Genomic DNA, 17,060 nt, shown 5'->3' on the forward strand with positions numbered 1-17,060 from the left:
TTTTATTGCAAATTTCTTCTAATGTTGATATATTCATTCAAGTATTGATATATTATGTAATAATCAGAAATGTGTTCCTACCCTAATCCCCTCTAATCAAAAATCTAATCATGGGAAAATTAATCATTCTTTACAAAAATCTGTTAATGGTCCCCAGATTTTATGAAATTTACTCACATATCCTTTTTGTGTTGCAATAGCAAGTTCCATTTTGTATATATGACATACAGAATTCCACCAGAAATTGTAATTTAACCTGTCATGTTTTTTCCAGTTGTATGTTATTTGTTGTATTGCTATTCCAGTTAAAATAAAAAGAAGTTTGTTATTACTTGACGAAATTTGGCTTCTTGCTCTCATAGTTGTTCCAAATAATATAGTATCATATGACAAGGCTACCGGATTTTCTAACATCCTATTAATTTGAGGCCAAATTGATTTCCAGAATGATAAAATAAATGGACAAAAGAATAAAAGATGATCTAATGTCCCGACTTCAACATGACAGTGCCAGCATCTATTAGACTTAGAGCTATCTATCTTTTGTAAACGAACAGGGGTCCAAAAAGCTCTATGCAGAAGAAAAAACCAAGTTTGTCTCATAGATGCTGACACCGTACATTTTAACCTCCAAGACCAAAATCGTGGCCATTGAGATGCATTAATTTGATGCTTTATCTCAATGCTCCAAATGTCTCTAAGACCATTTTTTGGTTTTTTATTTACTAATCCAGATATTAATTTATACCACTGTGCGGCTTCATGACCTATTGAATCCATCTGGAAACACAAGAATTCCAAACTATGATAATTAGTAAGATTTTTCCATTCAGGGAACCCTACCTGAATGGATTGCTTCAATTGCAACCATCTAAAATATTGTGACTTATTAAGATCAAATTTATGTTGCAATTGTGAAAACTCCAGCAACTTACCATTTTTTATTACATCATCCAAAATACGAATACCTGCTATCATCCAATGTTTCCAGATGATTTTAAAACCGCCAACTTTGATCTTGGGGTTTAACCAAATCGTTTGAGTTGTTGATTTACTTATTGGAATAGGAGTTAGATTACTTATATATCTTAAAGTTTTCCAGGTATCCATAAATATTCTATGTTCTTTATATACCCTTGGCATTTTGATACTAATTACATGACTAAGACGCAAGGGAAACATAAGTCTCCATTCTAACCAGAACCAGTCTGGAATATTATCAGTGGGCTCTGGGAGGATCCAATACATACCTTGACGTAAAATATAGGCTTGATGGTACCTATAAAAATTGGGAAAATTTACCCCACCCTCCACAATTGGCCTTTGCAACGACACTAAAGCAATTCTGGGATTTTTACCAAGCCAAATAAATTTTGTCAATACCCTATTTAATTTTGTATAAAAAGATTCTTGAAAGTAAACTGGTATCATCCCCATTTGGTAACAAACTACTGGTAAGATCATCATTTTAACAATTTGTATTCTTCCCCACCAAGATAAATGCAAAGGATTCCATTGCTCACACATCTCTGTCACTTTTTGTAATAAATATTTTTCATTAATTTTTATTGTTTCATCCATTGTTTTTGTAATCCAAATTCCAAGATATTTAATAGCCTCCTCTTTCCAAACTAAAGAGAATGCATCAAATAAACCTTTTGTACAATGTACATTTAATGGAAGAACTTCTGATTTATTCCAATTTATCTTATATCCTGAAAACTTTCCAAATTCCTCAATCAGCTCAAGTAAATATGGAATGGTAGATTCTGGATTCCTCAAATACAATAGTAAATCATCTGCATAAGCAGATACCTTATATTCTCTATCTGAGTGAGGTATACCTTGTATTTCCTTTACTTGTTGGATAGCTAATATTAAGGGTTCTAAAACAATATCAAACAGTAAAGGAGACAAGGGACAACCTTGTCTAACTCCTCTCTTTAGATTAAATTTTTCTGAAAACGTATTATTAATATATAATCTAGCAGAAGGGGAGCTAAACAATGTTTGTATCATTTGTATGAATCCAGGACCTATACCAAACCATTCCATTGCCTGATACATAAAGGTCCATTCTACTCTATCAAAAGCCTTTTCTGCATCCAAAGAAATAGCAAAAGTAGGCTCATTCATCTTCTTTGTTAAATATAACATGCTAATCTGGTATTATGAGATGAATGTCTTTGAGCAACGAATCCTGTTTGATGCATACCTATAATATGGGGGAGAGCATTAGCCAATCTTAAAGCTAGAATTTTTGCTAATAATTTTCATCTACATTTATTAAAGATATTGGTCTGTAATTTGAAACCAAAGTGGGATCTTTATTTGGCTTTGGCAAAACAATAGTTAAAGATTCTGCTATAGTGCCATTAATATAACCTTTATTAAGTTGGTATTGATAAAGATTTAATAAATAGGGTAATAGAAAATTTTGAAATGTTTTATAGAACTCCACCGTATATCCATCACCACCTGGAGCGGATCCAACTCTAAGGGATTTCAAAGCTGTTCCTAATTCTTTTAGTAATATTGGCTCTTCCAAACTTCGTTTTACATGTTCAGGAACTTTTGGACCCTCTAACATTTTCAAAAATTCTAAACCATCTTTTTCTTTATCTAAATAAGTCTCGGAAGAATAAAGAGATTTATAAAATTTTAGGAATTGTTTTAAAATAGGTTCAATTTGTGTAAATGTGGCACCATTTTCATCTTTAATGGCAATTATTTTTGATTTCCTTTTTTTCGCTTTAAGATAATTTGCCAATATTCTTCCCGCCTTATTTGAATTACCATAATACAATGCTTGTTGGGAAAATAAATCTTTCCTTATCAATTTTGATGAAATCTCATTATATTTGCCTTTGAGTTTTAACAATTCTTGTTGAATAGAATATTTCCATTTTTCTATAAGTTTTAATTCTAAAATTTTTATCTCTTTTTCTAAATTTAAAAATTGTATTTTAGTCTGTTTTTTAAGATAAGTCGAATAAGAAATTACTTGTCCTCTTATTGATGCTTTAAAAGCATCCCATAATATTTCTCTAGAGATCTCATCTTTATCATTTATTTGAAAATAATCTTTCATTTTTGTTTGAAGATTTTCACAAAATATTGGATCAGCAAGCAATGTATTATCAAACTTCCAGATAGGTCTATTAGTATTTTGGTCTACGATCTTAATTTCAATCCATACTCCACCATGATCTGATAAAATGATTGGATCAATGGCAGTCTGTGTCACCTGATGTGCCAGATGTTTTGAGGTAAAAATATAATCTATTCTTGAAAAAGAATTATGAACATGAGAACAAAAAGAAAATTCCCGTCCATCAAAATGAAGTATTCGCCAAATATCTGTCAAATCACAAGATTGTACTAAATTATCTAATCCCATAGATTTCATAAATCTACTTGGGTTTTTATCCAATAAAGGATCCATAACAGCATTGAAATCCCCAGCCACTATTAGATTCGAAGTAGCCAGTGGTAAAATCAGTTGTTGAAGAGTCTTAAAAAATTCATTTTGATTCGAATTAGGGGCGTATATATTAAACAACGTCATGGTAGTATTTCCCATGCTCATTTCTACATTAATCCATCTTCCATGAATATGTGTTGCCTTTAATTTAAATGAAGCTGAGCATTTTTTATTCACTAGAATAGCAACACCCGCTTTCTTCCCTATTGCTGGTGAGAAAAAACAATGTTTGACCCAACCTCCTTCCAGTTTACTAGATTCAATATTTGAAAGGTGGGTCTCTTGTATAAAGTATATATCCGCATCTTGCCTCTTTAAAAATAATAATGCTTTTTTCCTTTTTATCATATGATTCAGACCATTAATATTCAAAGATAGTATTTTAAGATTCATTTGTAATTTTAAAGTACAATTTTCTCAAAATTAAATAGTAAATGATTTTTTTAAATAAATTTTCCCAATATACTAAATATTTTATAATGTCCCCACCCCCACCCTCTCCCCTCCCTACATTATATATTTCCCTCCCTTTCCCTCCCAACCACCCCCAATTAAATACGAAAACTTGGATACGCAGATTGAGGTTAGGTATAAAGAACTCCCACAAGCTATCATCAAATTTAACTAAAATTACTACTAGAATTTCCTCATTATCAAACCTTCCTGTCTCTTTATCCGGAATCGGAATCGGAGGAATCTATATAAATTCAAGGTCTCTCTTAAAATTATAAAAGTATCTTATATAGTTTGGATGATTCAAACCATAATAAAAATTATATATAAAAATATATTAAAATACAAAGCAATGTATTACAATGTATTTAAACATATTAAAACAGTATATGAAAATTAAATAATATATAATTGAAATATATATAGTTGAAAAGATGTTTCTCACCATTTAGATTCATACGCTTTAACTCTCTATTCGGTGATATAATTTAAGATCCTGTCTATAATAGAGCTAGGTTGTTTTTTTTTTTTTTAAATTTAAATAGGTGACTTCAGGAGAAAAGAAATATTCTAATAAATAACAGTACTACAGCTCTGAGGCATCAGAGTAATGTACTCTTGGACCAACAAATGTAAATAATTATATGAGAAATAGGTATGAAGCATAAGAGAATCCCTAAATTAAAAACAAGGATCTTGCCAGGAGAGTCTGTAGTTTAGAATTAGATCGCCCTGCATATATTCTTTCCTAACGTAGTTGGAACGCAATCTTCACCGGAAGTACCTCCCCTAATAGGAAATCATACAATTTGACCAATCGTATTCTGTTTTTAAACACACCCTTACGTTTCTCAACGTGATTGAAGGACCATCTCCCTTCCCTTCTAAACTCCTCCTTCAACATTTCTAAACCAATCAACAATCTCTTTAGTCTCAGGTTTGTAAAAAATCATTCTTCGTCAACATCTCATTCGGATCTCTGTCGATTCCACGAACCCAAACGTAAGTTTATTATTCTTAAAAGTTCCAGAATTGAGTCATGAAGATCATTTAAGAGATATGTTCTTTCTTTTGCTTCTTATTAAGAATGTTCCAAGCTGTTCAAATTTTAGTTCCATCCTCGTGCAAATTTTTTTTTTTCCGTTGCAGTAAAAGTTTTGAATCTGTAACCGATGTTTTCCAATATATTCTATATCAAAAGTCAATAGTCAAAAGTCAGTAGTTATATTAGAATTTATATAAAGTTTATAATAATTGAAAGTACTCTTCGAATATATTTAAGATGTCATTGGCTGATCATATTGTTCGAGAAATTCCTGTAGTTTTTTGGGGTCCAAAAAATTTTGAGTTTTATTAGCAATAGTAACTTTCATTACCGCTGGGTAAAGGAGCCCAAACCTAGCCCCTAGGGCTCTTAATTGGGGTCTCAAGTCCAGGAATTGTTTTCTTCTTGATGCCGTTTCCTTCGCAAAATCAGGGACAATGTGTATTTTTGCATCCTGACATCTAAGGTTTTTATTCTCTTTGGCTAGTTGACAGATTTCTATTGCTTGTTGATGTCTTAGGAGTTTAAATATTAAAGTCCTTGGACCCGATTGAGAGTTTTTCCTTTGAGATGGTATCCTGTGTGCCCTTTCGATTTCTAATGTAGTCTTGAATTTTAATGGCAACACTTTAGGCAGAAATTGTTCCAAAAAAGCTATAGGATCGTTTTTTTCCACACCCTCCGGTATTCCGATAATTCTTAAATTGTTCCTTCTTTCACGGTTTCGGCTATCTTCAAGGTCTCTTTTAATTTCTGCCACCTCTTTCCATATTGTTTTACTGTGTCTCATATCCATATTTAGTTGCTCTGAATTGTCTTCTAAAATAGATATTCTATTTTCTGTCATATCCACTCTTTTAGTGAGGATTGCGGCATCTTCAATTGCCTTTTGTAATTTTTTATTACTGTCTAAAACAATTTCTTTAATTTGTCGCAATTCTTCCATAACGTCGGGTCTTTCTTCTGATGGCAACGGCACTTTAGAAGGCGTATTCGGCTCCGGTTTTGATCTTTTGTTGCTTCCTGTACCAGATCCACCAGCCCCCGAATCGCTTTTGTTTTGTTTACTAGAAGTCATATTCTGTTATAATTCGGTATTTTTTTCCACTTAGAAGATTAATTATTATGTAGTATTTTCTATAAATAGAGCTTGTCTGCACGGAGCTAACTCCTCACCCAACCATCAGAGTTCGCGTCCAAGCCACGCCCCCAGAGCAATCTAACTTTTGTAAACGAACTGGGGTTCAAAACGCTCTATGCAATAAAAAGAACCAAGTTTGCCTCATAGATGCAGACACTGTACATCTCATTCTCCAAGACCAAATTCGTGGCCATTGAGATGCAGAAATTTGCTGCTTAATCTCAATGCTCCAAATGTCTCTTAGACCGTTTTTAGGCTTTTTATTTATATATCCAGAAATTAATTTATATCACAATGTGACTTGATGCCCCAGGAAGTCTGCCTGAAAACATAGGAACTCCAGATTAAATTGATTATTAAGATTTTTCCATTCAGAGAACCCCACCTGAATAGCCTGTTTCAGCTGCAACCATTTAAAACTGTTTATAAAACAGTTTTGTTTTCAATCTCCACCTGCTAGTCATGATTGGATATATACCCATTCGTAAAGATTAACCTCTACTGGTCTGGAGAAGCTAAAAGAAAGTAAATTAGCAGGTAAGAACCTAATTTCTCCTTCTGTACTAGCTCAGCTGTTCTTTCCATTTGAGTCTCTTCTGAAACCAGAAGCAGCGTGAGACAATTTATTATATAGTCCATCTGAGTGTTTGCAAATCTTGTCCATTCATGGCCAGAGGCCAATTGTTCCTCCCGTTTGTAAAAGTGCTTTCTGTTTTCAGGATTCAGCAGGTGGGGGATGAAGCTTATGCTTTGGCCCTGGCTTTCTTTGATGTCCCTTCCATAGGAGCAGCCTGTCTGGGATTTCTCGAGTGCCTTGGGCTGGACACCCTGAAGCTCAGAGTTGATGTGAAAGTGGCAAATGTGATTTTCAGGTGGAAGATTGAAAAGGAAGAGGAGCCTCAGCTGAGAGCTTCATTAGGTACCATCACAAAGAAATGCCTCTTGGATGTTTTCAGGATGATATTCTCTGAATTCCACAGTTAATAATATGAAATGGAACATCTCTGTAGTGTCCTTTCCTAAATTCAGTCTTTGGGAGCAGGAAGGCGATTCTTTATGTAAATAAACAATAATCAACACATTTAGATATCTAGTAAGCCTCACAAAATTGCTTTCAGAGTGTGAGCTACTAATTGTCACTCCTAGATTCACTAACCTCACGGATCCAAGGCCGGGCGATCGATTCACAACGTGTCCTTATGCAATTCATGTCGATCGGAGGCATGCCCCACACCGACCACTCGGATCATAAGAACATAAGAACATAAGAACATAAGAAGCGCCATCTCCGGATCAGACCTTCGGTCCATCAAGTCCGGCGATCCGCACACGCGGAGGCCCTGCCAGGTATACACCTGGTTTATTTTATAGCCAACCATACTTTATATGCCTCTCTCAAGGAGATATGCATCTAGTTTGCTTTTGAAGCCTAGGACTGTCGATTCTGCAATAATCTCCCCTGGGAGAGTATTCCAGATGCCAACCACTCTCTGTGTGAAGCAGAACTTTCTGACATTAGTCCTGAACTTGTCCCCCCTTAGCTTCATTTCATGTCCTCTTGTCCGTGTCAAATTGGACAATGTAAATAATCTTCTCTGCTCTATTTTGTCGATTCCTTTCAGTATTTTGAAGGTTTCGATCATATCCCCACGCAGTCTCCTTTTCTCAAGGGAGAACAATCCCAGTGTTTTAAGTCGATCCTCATATACCAGTTTCTCCATACCCTTCGCTGAAGAGCGATCCCGACGCATGCACAGACTGCACAAGGGCTGGGATTAGTTTCTTTTTTTTCCCCTCTTCCAATGTCCTCTCATTTGGCTCACTTAAAAAGCTTTCCGCATACCCCCTCTCCAACCAGTTGACTAATGTAGGCTACCCCATTGGCACGGCGCCAGCCATTCCGGTTCCCATCAAGCTCACGCCGGCGGCCATGCAGGCTCTCCCGACCCCAATACAGGCCATTTTGCCCAACTCTGCCCTATCCCTCAGCCCGATGTCTCCACACACAGCGACGAGTTGAAGCAACCTGTCCACCCCCAGCGAGACAACCAGTCCTTCCGTCCTGCTCTCTGTGGCTGTGCACTGACATGGACAATCGGACTACACTTATCTCTGAAGTTTTCTCACAGGCGAGCAGAGATCCACATGCAAGCCACTGCTTTTAACCCATGGGTTAAAACCACGTGCTCACACTGCAGGGCGGCAGAGAGCAGAGAGGCAGAAAGCAGGGCGGCATAAGGGAGATGTTTTATTTTCTTGTTTTTACTTTTGATACTAGTGGATTGCAGGGCTGTGATTTCAGGACGGCAACGATCAGTACAATCGGCAAGGATGTGAGCGACTGGTCCTCATCAGTCGCTTCTTTTGGATCGGCCAGCCCAATCAGTATTCCTTCTTGAGTTTAGTGAATCACTGCCTTCCTACTTTGCATGCCATTTCACTTCATTGCATGCATCGGATCGGGAGGAAGGTTAGTGAATCGGGTCGGGGTCGCAAAGTGGTCAGGATATGATCGGTGGGCTTAGTGAATCTGGCCCACAATCTCTAACACCTTACCAGAAAACAAACTCAGCCAGCACTTCCTCCAACACTCCTTTGGTAAGAGCTCTCTACCTCACACCCTGTCAGCAGACAGTCTCTGTAGTTCACCTCATGAGAGCTCTCTGCCTCACACACTGTCAGCAGGCAGTCTCTGCAATTCACCCCATGAGAGCTCTCTGCCTCACACACTGTCAGCAGACAGTCTCTGTAGTTCACCTCATAAGAGCTCTCTGCCTCACACACTGTCAGCAGGCAGTCTCTGTAATTCACCCCATGAGAGCTCTCTGCCTCACCCCCAGTCAGCAGGTAGTCTCTGTAGTTCACCTCATAAGAGCTCTCTGCCTCACACACTGTCAGCAGGCAGTCTCTGTAATTCACCCCATGAGAGCTCTCTGCCTCACACACTGTCAGCAGACAGTCTCTGTAGTTCACCTCATAAGAGCTCTCTGCCTCACACACTGTCAGCAGGCAGTCTCTGTAATTCACCCCATGAGAGCTCTCTGCCTCACACACTGTCAGCAGACAGTCTCTGTAGTTCACCTCATAAGAGCTCTCTGCCTCACACACTGTCAGCAGGCAGTCTCTGTAATTCACCCCATGAGAGCTCTCTGCCTCACCCCCAGTCAGCAGGCAGTCTCTGTAATTCACCCCATGAGAGCTCTCTGCCTCACACACTGTCAGCAGGCAGTCTCTGTAATTCACTCTATGAGAGCTCTCTCCTCACACCCAGTCAGCAGGCATTCTCTGTAATTCACCTCATGAGAGCTCTCTGCCTCACACACTGTCAGCAGGCAGTCTCTGTAATTCACCCCCTCACACAGAGACCTGTTCAGTCCTTGCTATGCTACTGGGTGAAGTGATTGCCGTGTCGAGCTCCATACTCATGGAGATGATACGGTATATAAACTTAAGGTTTAGATTAGATTAGATTAGATCACTTGTCAGTTGGATTTCAACCCTGAGGCTTCCCTAGGTCCCTGCCTGGTTCTTCTTGACTCTCTATCCTTGGTCCTTGATACCTGTGAAAGAATTAATTTGTTAAGTAAGAATTCACCGTCATATTGTGAAAGTTTGAATTGTATATTTATAGTTGAAAAGCTCTGTGGCCTGGTGAAGTGTGAGAGGACGTGTATGGAGGAGCTACTTGTTAGTCTGCAGGATGCAATATGGGAAAATCTGCAGCAGGGGTATGAGAACAGGTGAGAAGTTATAATACCAGCAGTGTTCTCTGATAAATGGGGTGGCTGCATTGTTCACACATGTCATGGGGTTGTGGGAAGAATGGAGCAGTCTAGTCCATCTGTATTGTGCAAATTACAGGCAGCAATTTGCAGAGGTTGTGGGGAGGGAAGCTGGAAGAATGAATGCAACCCTTTGGCCTTTGAGAAGAATTACTAACCAGTGTTCATTGGGCCGTGAGCCTCTGCTTGCCCTGGATCAGTAGCATGGAATGTTGCTACTCTTTTGGTTTTGGCCACTGTGAGAATGGGCTACATTGGTGTGACCCAATAAGGCTATTCTTATGTTCTTAAGTTGCAGCTCAGAAAGGTGCAGTTATTTTGGTGCCCTGATGCTGGACGACGAAAGCCCAGATTCCATTTGAGTGTACTAGTAAAAGCCGGTATTTGACTCTTGCATTTACACCAGCCATAGAGCCGGTATAAATGCAAGGATTCCTCTATTCTGTGAGTCATGCTCTTAGAGTAGCATTTAGCTGTTTTGCTGCTGATGTTCTCCTCCCAGCAAAGCCAGAATGCTAGGTCCTTCACTGGGCAGTGCAGAGCGCTTGGGCTGCCCATAACCTTTCTGATGAATGAATGAAGTGCGAGTAGTACTTTGGGGCATTTTGATCTGCTTTGTGAGAGTCCCAGCAGCTCTTCTAAACAAATCATCCGGTGACTTCTTTTTTTCCCCCTTTGAACTCAGGGTGTCAAGTGAGGCGAGTCAACAGTGGGACTTGGCGATAACGTTTTGTAAAATTCACGAAATTGAGCTGAGCACAATTTACCTGAGAGAGTGTGCAAGAGCTCAGGACTGGCTGCAGTTTATTGTTCAAATCCAGACCCACAACTTCAGGCCTGAACAGGTGAGAAACCAGCATGAATGCAAGATGAGATGTTTGGAAGGAACCAATTAATGGAATATACACATGGACCAAGAATGATAAACTGCAGAAAGGGGAGGGGACTTGATGTACTTACACAATCAGAAGGAGCTGCAATGGGACTCGAACTCACAACCTCAGGGAGCTGAGGCAGCCACTCGAACCACTAGGCCACTCCTCCACTCACAAGCCAAAGTAAAGTACAGTTCGTATGATCTGGCAGCAGTCATAAAACCAAATGAAATGTTAGTAATTATGCAGAAGGGAATAGTTTATTGTTTTTATTTACTCAATGTGGGTCACAATAAAATATTCACAAACAAAGCACATATAAAACAACATTCTCAAACGGTATAAAAAATATCACATAGTGACCAGTGCCCAAACAAATTGCATTATATATACTCAATTCCCATATTTTCATCTGTATAATAATTTTTTAAAACTACATAAATTTGTCTGCTGACATTTAGGGCCTGATTCTCCCGATTTTAGGCAGCTGTAGGCGTCCTACAGCTGTCTAATCAGCCAATCGGGATGCACGTTTTTTAAACAAATGCTTCCCAGGCAGGCCGCCTATATTGAAGGCGAGGCCCGCAAGACACCTAAGCTCGCCTAAGGGCCTTAGGCGAACCTAGGCGGCCCTACGCGTCTCCCTAGTAGAGGAAGAGACGCTTACAATGTAGGCCAACAAAATGCTGGTCTACATTGTAAGTAGACGCGGCCGCTATACTTATTGCAGCAAGGGATCTCTCTGCTGCTATAAGTATAGCGGGCCGCGGCCGCCTGTCCAATTGCTGGCAGGAGGGTGCCCAAGCCCTCCTGCCAGAAGATGCCCCCCCGACACTACCGACCGCCCCCCCCCTCCCCCCCCGACACTACCCATCGCTGGCAGGAGGGTGCCTGGGCCAATCAGGCCTTAGACTTAATGGGGATGGGCGGACCCGCTATGCCTAAGGCCTGATTGGTCCAGGCTTCTAGAGCCTGGGCCAATCAGGCCTTAGGCTTCGGAAGGATGGGCCGGGAAGGGGCGGGCCCGCCTCATTTCGACGAGACTGGCCTGCCGGCTGGACGGGCAACACCCGTCTGGCCAACAAGGAAAGGTTAGTTTGGTTGGGGGGAGGTTTGAGGGCTGTTAGTGCGGGAGAGGGGGTCTGTCTTCTGGCAGGAGGGATTGGGCACCCTCCTGCCAGTGATCGGTAGTGTCGGAGGGGGGGCAGTCGGTAGTGTCGGGGGGGGCGGTCGGTAGTGTCGGGGGGGGCATCTTCTGGCAGGAGGGATTGGGCACCCTCCTGCCAGCGATCGGTAGTGTCGGGGGGGGGGGGTCGGGCCTCGCCTTCAATATAGGCGGCCTGCCTGGGGAGCATTTTTTAAAAAACGTGCATCCCGATTGGCTGATTAGACAGCTGTAGGACGCCTACAGCTGCCTAAAATCGGGACGCACTTTTGGAGAATCAAGGCCTTACTGTATATAGAGGAAGATTATTCCACTCTTGGGGGCCTACACAAGAAAATATACCGACTCTAGACACTTTCAATCTCAGCTGTTTCACTGTAGGGATGAAAAGATCAGCCCATACTACTGAACGCAATTCACGCTGAGGAACGTATGGCAGAATGCTATCAACTAAGTACTTTGGAGCCTGATTATATATACAAAGGTACACCATCAACAGCAGTTTATAACGAATCCAATATTCCAATCTCAACTAATACAACGTTATATATTCTGTCACATGATCACGCTTTCCCAATCTAAAAAAGGCCCGTACAATCGAATTTTGTGCAGTCTGCAGGGTGCATAACACTGACGTAGGTGTAACGAAAAGCACCAAATTACAATTGTCAAGACTGGAAAGAACTATAATAAATAAATGAATTTATCCCCATTTAGTATGTATAGGATGGGAGGGTGGATGGGTGGGTTTTATGACATTAGGATGAGTAGTTACAAAAATATTTGGAAAGGGAGGGAGGGGAGGTAATTTATGGTATAAGATGATTGTAAAGTTTCAAGTGAAGAATGTATAGTATGACTTGATTTATTGTACACTTGTTTGTATAATGTAAAAAGGAATAAAGATATTAAAAAAAAAAGACTGGAAAGACAGTTCGGAATGGGAAATAAAATGGAGAATGCCATAATGCCTGTGTTTCAGTTCATGATACAGTGGTATATTGAGATGCTTGTGCTGTTCTGGTCATTCCATCTCATGGTGAATATTGAAAAGGGACCAAAATGATGAAGTAGAAGGAATGAGTCACATGAGACACACTGGGAAAAAGTTGAATGTACTGCCTGCAAAACAACCATGCTTTCTTCTTGATATATGCCGGCAACACTTCGTTTTTATCCACTTTAGGAGGGTATATCATGCAGATATGTTATATGTAGACTCTTCCAAATGAGTGGTTGAATGACCCCAAGACATCAAGATTATTCTCCTGAGGGTCTTTCTGACTTTTCTTCAAAGTAAATACAGTGATTAGAAGTATATCCACATCTTTTGGGAGGCACAGAACCTCTTTATAACTTTTTTATTTTTAAAAAATAATTTATATTCCGCATATCCTGCAATTCTATGCAAATTGAAAATTATTCAGGTACTCAAGCATTATTCCCTAACTGTCTCAACGGGCTCCCACTCTATTGAATGTACCTGGGGCAATGGGGATTAAGTGACTTGCCCAGGGTCACAAGGAGCAGTGCAGAATTTGAACCCACAACCTCAGGGTGCCAAGGCTGTAGCTCTAACCACTGCACCACACCACACCACACTCCTGTGCTGATAGGCAACGTGTTTGAGGAAAATTGAGGACCTTAAGATTACTCATCCTTAAAGAATTTCCAAAAGCCTGTAACCTTTGATGAAGAAGGAGGGGCTTCTAAACTGCAGTGGTATTAGTATTTTGTAGATAAGAAACGTTTCTTATCATATATAACTAGAATTGCAAAGAAATAATCTTGTTCTTTTGTATGTAGCCTGTACCATCCCTTCAGCAGTTTGACCAGTGTAGTGTAAGAGCTCTTTCACTGGTTCTCCTGTGCTAATCCTTGCTCATGTCTGTATGATAATTTCACCTGCGAATGTCTCTGCATCTTCACTGATAAATCTGTATGCTTTATTTTAGGTCAATTCTGCTCTGAAAGATTTCAGCCCCACCCTGCAGGATCACATGCTGCTGGCCTTTAAGAATTTGCAATTTTTGTCTTCCCCTGGTGTGAGTCTTAAGAACATGAAAAGGGCACCCCATGAAGCAGTGTTTGCAGAGAGAGAACCCCATCACACAGCATGTGGAGAGCCAGAGCTGGCCACTAGTGATATCTTCACTGTTCTTCTTCAGTGTCAGGAGAAACCTGGCATTGGTAGCTTCATGCTGGCTGAAGCTACACGCCTACAGGCTCCCATCTTGAGTGTACTGGCTGCCTGCTTGAGGGTGAGTGTAACGGCACATTAGGATCAACATCACATGAATAAGTGATCTTTATCTTTATTTTTTTCTTTATTAAAACTTTTATATATCACCAGGACAAAAATCACTGCTTGGTCTTCATAAAACAGGGCAAAATACTTTACTACTTAAATACCGAGTCTTAAATAATGTAATTAGATAAAACCTTACATAACTTACCGTATTGCTAGTGCAGCAGAATGAAGGTGTTGTCTGAGGACCAGGGAAACTAGGTTCAATTCCCACTGCAGCTCCTTGTGACTCCATTGCACAGATACAAAATAAGTAGCGCTATATAATAGGTAAACCATTCTTTTATTGGGAGGGACATTAGCTAGTTACAAATTCTGAGCTCCTTCATATACTGCAGTAATTTCCTTCTTTCAGTTGCAGGACATCAGTACTGAGCAGTGCCTTTGTGTGTGGATAATCTCATGTCTGGATAAGGACACACGAGCCTTGGCTACAGCACATGTGGAAGGTGTGCTTCAAGATCACCAGTGGAATCTCCTGGACCTCTCGCTTTTGTGGAAAACATTGTTGGCAAAGCAGAAGAATAAAATTCTTACTCAGGCTTTTCAGCTTTTTTTGAAGGTATTCAGTTGTGCTTCCTTATGACAACTGAAAAACGAATTGGTCAGTATTCAGCCAGCGGCAATCAGCATTTTTTAAACTGACAGTTGCTGACTAAACTAGCCCCAGGTATTCATGATCAGGCCATGGAATATTTGGGACCCACCTGGATTTAAGCCAGGTCTGGCTTAATGTCAGCTGAGACCTGCATACAGGAATAAGTATTCCCCTCCTCAAGCCTTGCTTTAGGTTCCCTAGTGTTCAAGTGGATCATCGGGGCAGGAACAAACCTCACTTGTTTCTGCACCAGTGACGGCTGTTTTAAAATGGTGGTCACAACTCTAGCAGGGAGGTTTGGAACTGGTGGCAGGTTTTGAGAGGGGGCAGAGGGGGAGTTTGTGTATGAGAGGCAGGACACCATTGATATTCAGGGTCGGCATCTGCATGACCACTTTTCATATGTTGCCATATTGGGACAGACCAAAGGTTCATCAATCCTAGTATCCTATTCCCAACATTTGCCAGTCCAGATCACAAATACCTGACAGATTCTAAAAGAGTAAAACAGATTTTATGCTGTTTATGTTTAGATATAAGCATTGGATTTTCCCAAATCCATCTTGATAACTTATGGACTTTTTTGAGGAAAGTATCCAATCTTTTTTTAAACCCTACTAAGCAAACTGCTTTCACCACAATCTCCAATAATGAAGTCCAGGGTTTAATTACATGTTCAATGAAGAAATATCTTCTGCAGTTTCTTGTAAATCTTCTATTTCAGTAACTTCATTGCATGCCCCCTAGTTCTTGTATTTTTGGAACAAGTAAATAATCAATTCTTATGTATCTGTTCCACTCAATTCAGTATTTTATAGACCTTTGTGATATCTCCTCTGAACTGTCTCTCCTCCAAGCTGAAGAATCCTAGCCTCCTTAGCTTTCCTCATAGGGAAGTCATTCTATCCCCTTTATCACTTTTGTTGCCCTACTCTGTACCTTTTCTAATTCTGCTATGTCTTTGTTGAGATGTGGTGACCGGAATTGCAAACAGTATTCAAGGTGCGGTTGCACCATGGAGCATTACCAGAAGGTTGGACACCACTGACTTAGTTAGGCCACCTGAGGGGCGGAGTTGGCTTTGCCTGCTGCTCTTCCCCAGTGATCTGGTATTACTTCTCCTTTCCTGTCTGTGAATGTAGCTCCTTTCTTTCTCCTATTTATAGTTTTAGCTTTGTTAAATTTTTTAACTTTGGATAAATGTTAGATTAGGGATAAATGTTACATCAAGGAGCGCTAGGAAGGTAAAATTCATAAATGTAATAAATGACTGCTTCTTGATGCAACTGGTCCAGGAACCAATAAGAGGGTAGACTGTTTTAGATTTAGTACGAGATAACAGTATGTAGTCTGTTGGGAAACAATGATGATAAGATGATCAAATTTAAGCGGATATCTACTTTAACAGCACTTAATTTTCGAAAGAGCTGCTACAATAAAAATGAGGAAAATGGTTAAAAAGAAGCTAAAAGAATCAGCCACAAAGGTTAGTACTTTTTTTTTTTTTTTAAATAATTCTTTATTCATTTTTAAAACTTTCATCAAGTGTACAACAATCATAATAAACACAATTAATCAGAGCACTTGCATATCTTATCATTATAATCTAAAAATACAAATGTAACCCTCTCCGCACCCTCCCTTCATTCATAATAAGAAACCTATATTTGTACCCCTCCCCCCTCCCAATACTATATGATGTATAACTAATAGAAAAATGGCATTTAATCATGACAAAAAGACGTTAATGGCTCCCAAGGTTAGTACTTTAAATCAGGCCTGGGCGTTGTTTGTTAATACCTGGAATACGTCTGGTCTGGGCTTCCAAGATGGTATTTTTAAAGGTGGAAAGAAGAGCAAACGACAGCACAGTTAAAAGGTGAAGAGAAAGAGGCTATTAGATCCAAATGAACATTTTTCAAAGAGTGGAAAAAGGAGTTGAATGAAGAAGATAAGAAGCAACGTATGTACTAGCAAGTTAGATGCAAATAAGCACTTAGAAATGTATTATGTTCTTATTACATATTTTTAGTTTATCAGGTACTTTAGCTAGATTGTGAGCCTTCGGGACAGATAGGGGAGTTTTTCTCAAGTACTTAATTTCATTTTAGTTTGATACATTGTAAACCGCTTAGGTCAGTAAAATGCAGGAGCAGTAGATCAAATCAACATAAACACTGGCAAGTTAGATTCAAGGTATTGAGAAAGA

The 17,060-nt window shown here is 39.6% G+C and overlaps 1 protein-coding gene across 6 annotated transcripts in view; it reads left to right on the forward strand.

Annotated features, from left to right (window-relative positions):
• Positions 1–17,060, forward strand: part of SPG11 (SPG11 vesicle trafficking associated, spatacsin) — a 189,669-nt gene that overhangs the window by 106,445 nt on the left and 66,164 nt on the right. For 5 of the 6 annotated variants that reach the window (XR_004536914.1, XM_033919779.1, XM_033919778.1 and 2 more), the window contains 5 exons: positions 6,843–7,042; positions 9,755–9,863; positions 10,591–10,750; positions 13,901–14,206; positions 14,609–14,815. Coding sequence is in view for 5 of the 6 variants with exons in the window: in XM_033919779.1 (XP_033775670.1) it covers positions 6,843–7,042; positions 9,755–9,863; positions 10,591–10,750; positions 13,901–14,206; positions 14,609–14,815 (982 nt within the window). In the remaining variant the exon portion in view is untranslated. The remainder of the gene's footprint in view (positions 1–6,842; positions 7,043–9,754; positions 9,864–10,590; positions 10,751–13,900; positions 14,207–14,608; positions 14,816–17,060) is intronic. The other variant, XM_033919780.1, reaches the window with a different exon arrangement.

Source organism: Geotrypetes seraphini, chromosome 14 (genome assembly GCF_902459505.1).
Source record: "Geotrypetes seraphini chromosome 14, aGeoSer1.1, whole genome shotgun sequence".
Lineage (NCBI taxonomy): Eukaryota > Metazoa > Chordata > Amphibia > Gymnophiona > Dermophiidae > Geotrypetes > Geotrypetes seraphini.